The sequence below is a fragment of the Dipodomys ordii genome, unplaced genomic scaffold (genome assembly GCF_000151885.1).
Source record: "Dipodomys ordii isolate 6190 unplaced genomic scaffold, Dord_2.0 Scaffold116, whole genome shotgun sequence".
NCBI classification, from domain to species: Eukaryota; Metazoa; Chordata; class Mammalia; order Rodentia; family Heteromyidae; genus Dipodomys; species Dipodomys ordii.
In genome coordinates this window covers 2,026,760-2,028,291 of record NW_012267332.1, presented here as the reverse complement: position 1 = coordinate 2,028,291, position 1,532 = coordinate 2,026,760, and the positions used below count along the sequence as shown (strand labels likewise).

Genomic DNA, 1,532 nt, shown 5'->3' with positions numbered 1-1,532 from the left:
AAGGAAGGAAGGAAGGAAGGAAGGAAGGAAGGAAGGTCAAAATGGCTAACTTCATTGCTAGAAATGTATTTATTATATGCAACACATTCAGGATAAAGTGTTTTATATTGTTGGAAAATAGAGTACATTGCATAATTTCCTTATCCCATAAATGTGAAAAAAGAAATTAGAATGGTCTGAAAGTTCCATTAGAAATTAAAGTACATACAGGAAAGAATGCTAAAAGGGGTGGTATCAATTAAGATGCATTGTACTTATACATTGATTTATTGAATGGTAGCTCCTTTGTATAGCTACTTAAATAAAAATATAATTTTAAAAAAATTAAGGGGCTGGGAATGTGGCTTAGTGGTAAAGTGCTTGCCTAGCATGTATGAAGCCCTAGGTTAGATTTCCCAGTACCACATAAACAGGAAAGGCCAGAAGTGGCACTGTGGTTCAAGTAGTAGAGTGCTAGCCTTGAGCAGAAACAGCTCAGGGCCAGTGCCTAGACCCTGAGTTCAAGCCTCAGAACTGGCAAAAAAAAAATTAATGAAAAAAAAAATCTTTAATAGAAATGCTTTGGAAGAATTTGGTTAGTTTCATTTACTTTGGAACTATGAACTGGAAATAATCACAGGAAAATAAACAGCAAAGATAAAAATTAAGGTACAGACAAAACTGATAATAGCTCAAATTAATAATTTTACATATTTATACATTCCATAAACTGGTCCATCCAAAATGTAAAAAGTAAATTAATTAATTAATGTAACATATGAATGGAACACAAAGAAGCAATAGTGTACTGTACTTCAATTATATTTCAAGCACATAACAAACATTATTACCTTGTTTTCACTGGATGAGTCTTCTTGAACCTTAATGCGTCGCCTTTTCTTTTTTTGTTTATAACTCCTCTGATTTTCTTCCAATTCTGCTTTCTTTGCAGACCTAAAGAAAATTTTAAATGCAAAATAAAACATATCATGATGAGTTGGGAAATACTATATATCTGTGCACATTCCTAAATGAAAAGGAAAAGAAAAGGCAAAAAAAGTAATAGGTTTCAAAAGGATATTACAACAGTAGCCAAGGCAAAAAAAAGTAATAGGTTTCAAAAGGATATTCCAACAGTAGCCAAAAAAATTAGCACGTTTTAAATGGATCTTCCAACAGAAGCCCCCGGCAAAAAAAAAAAAAAAAATCGATTTCAGATTTTCCAACAGAAACCGTGACCAACATTTCAAGGTACTCAGGGAAGGGAGATTTGATATGGATAGCAAGTTAGATGAAGTCAATTTAGGACTGCTCTGCTAAGAATGCAAATGTCATACCAAAAAAAAAAAAACTCAGCAGACTATACAAGTTGGATTCTCTTTTGTTCATAAAAGGTAATGAGGGCTGGGAAGGTGGCTCAGTGGTAGAGCGCTTGCCTTGCATGCATGAGGCCCTGGGTTCGATTCCTCAGCACCACTTAAGCAAAAAGAAAAAAGCTGGAAGTGGCACTGTGGCTCAAGTGGTAGAGCGCTAGCCTTGAGCTGAAGAGCTGA

The 1,532-nt window shown here is 34.7% G+C and overlaps 1 protein-coding gene across 5 annotated transcripts in view; it reads right to left on the bottom strand.

The window, feature by feature from the left end:
* Positions 1-1,532, bottom strand: part of Atrx (alpha thalassemia/mental retardation syndrome X-linked) — a 172,246-nt gene that overhangs the window by 69,082 nt on the left and 101,632 nt on the right. For all 5 annotated transcript variants that reach the window (XM_013028924.1, XM_013028925.1, XM_013028926.1 and 2 more), the window contains one exon: positions 831-933. In XM_013028924.1, coding sequence (XP_012884378.1) covers positions 831-933 — 103 coding nt within the window. The remainder of the gene's footprint in view (positions 1-830; positions 934-1,532) is intronic.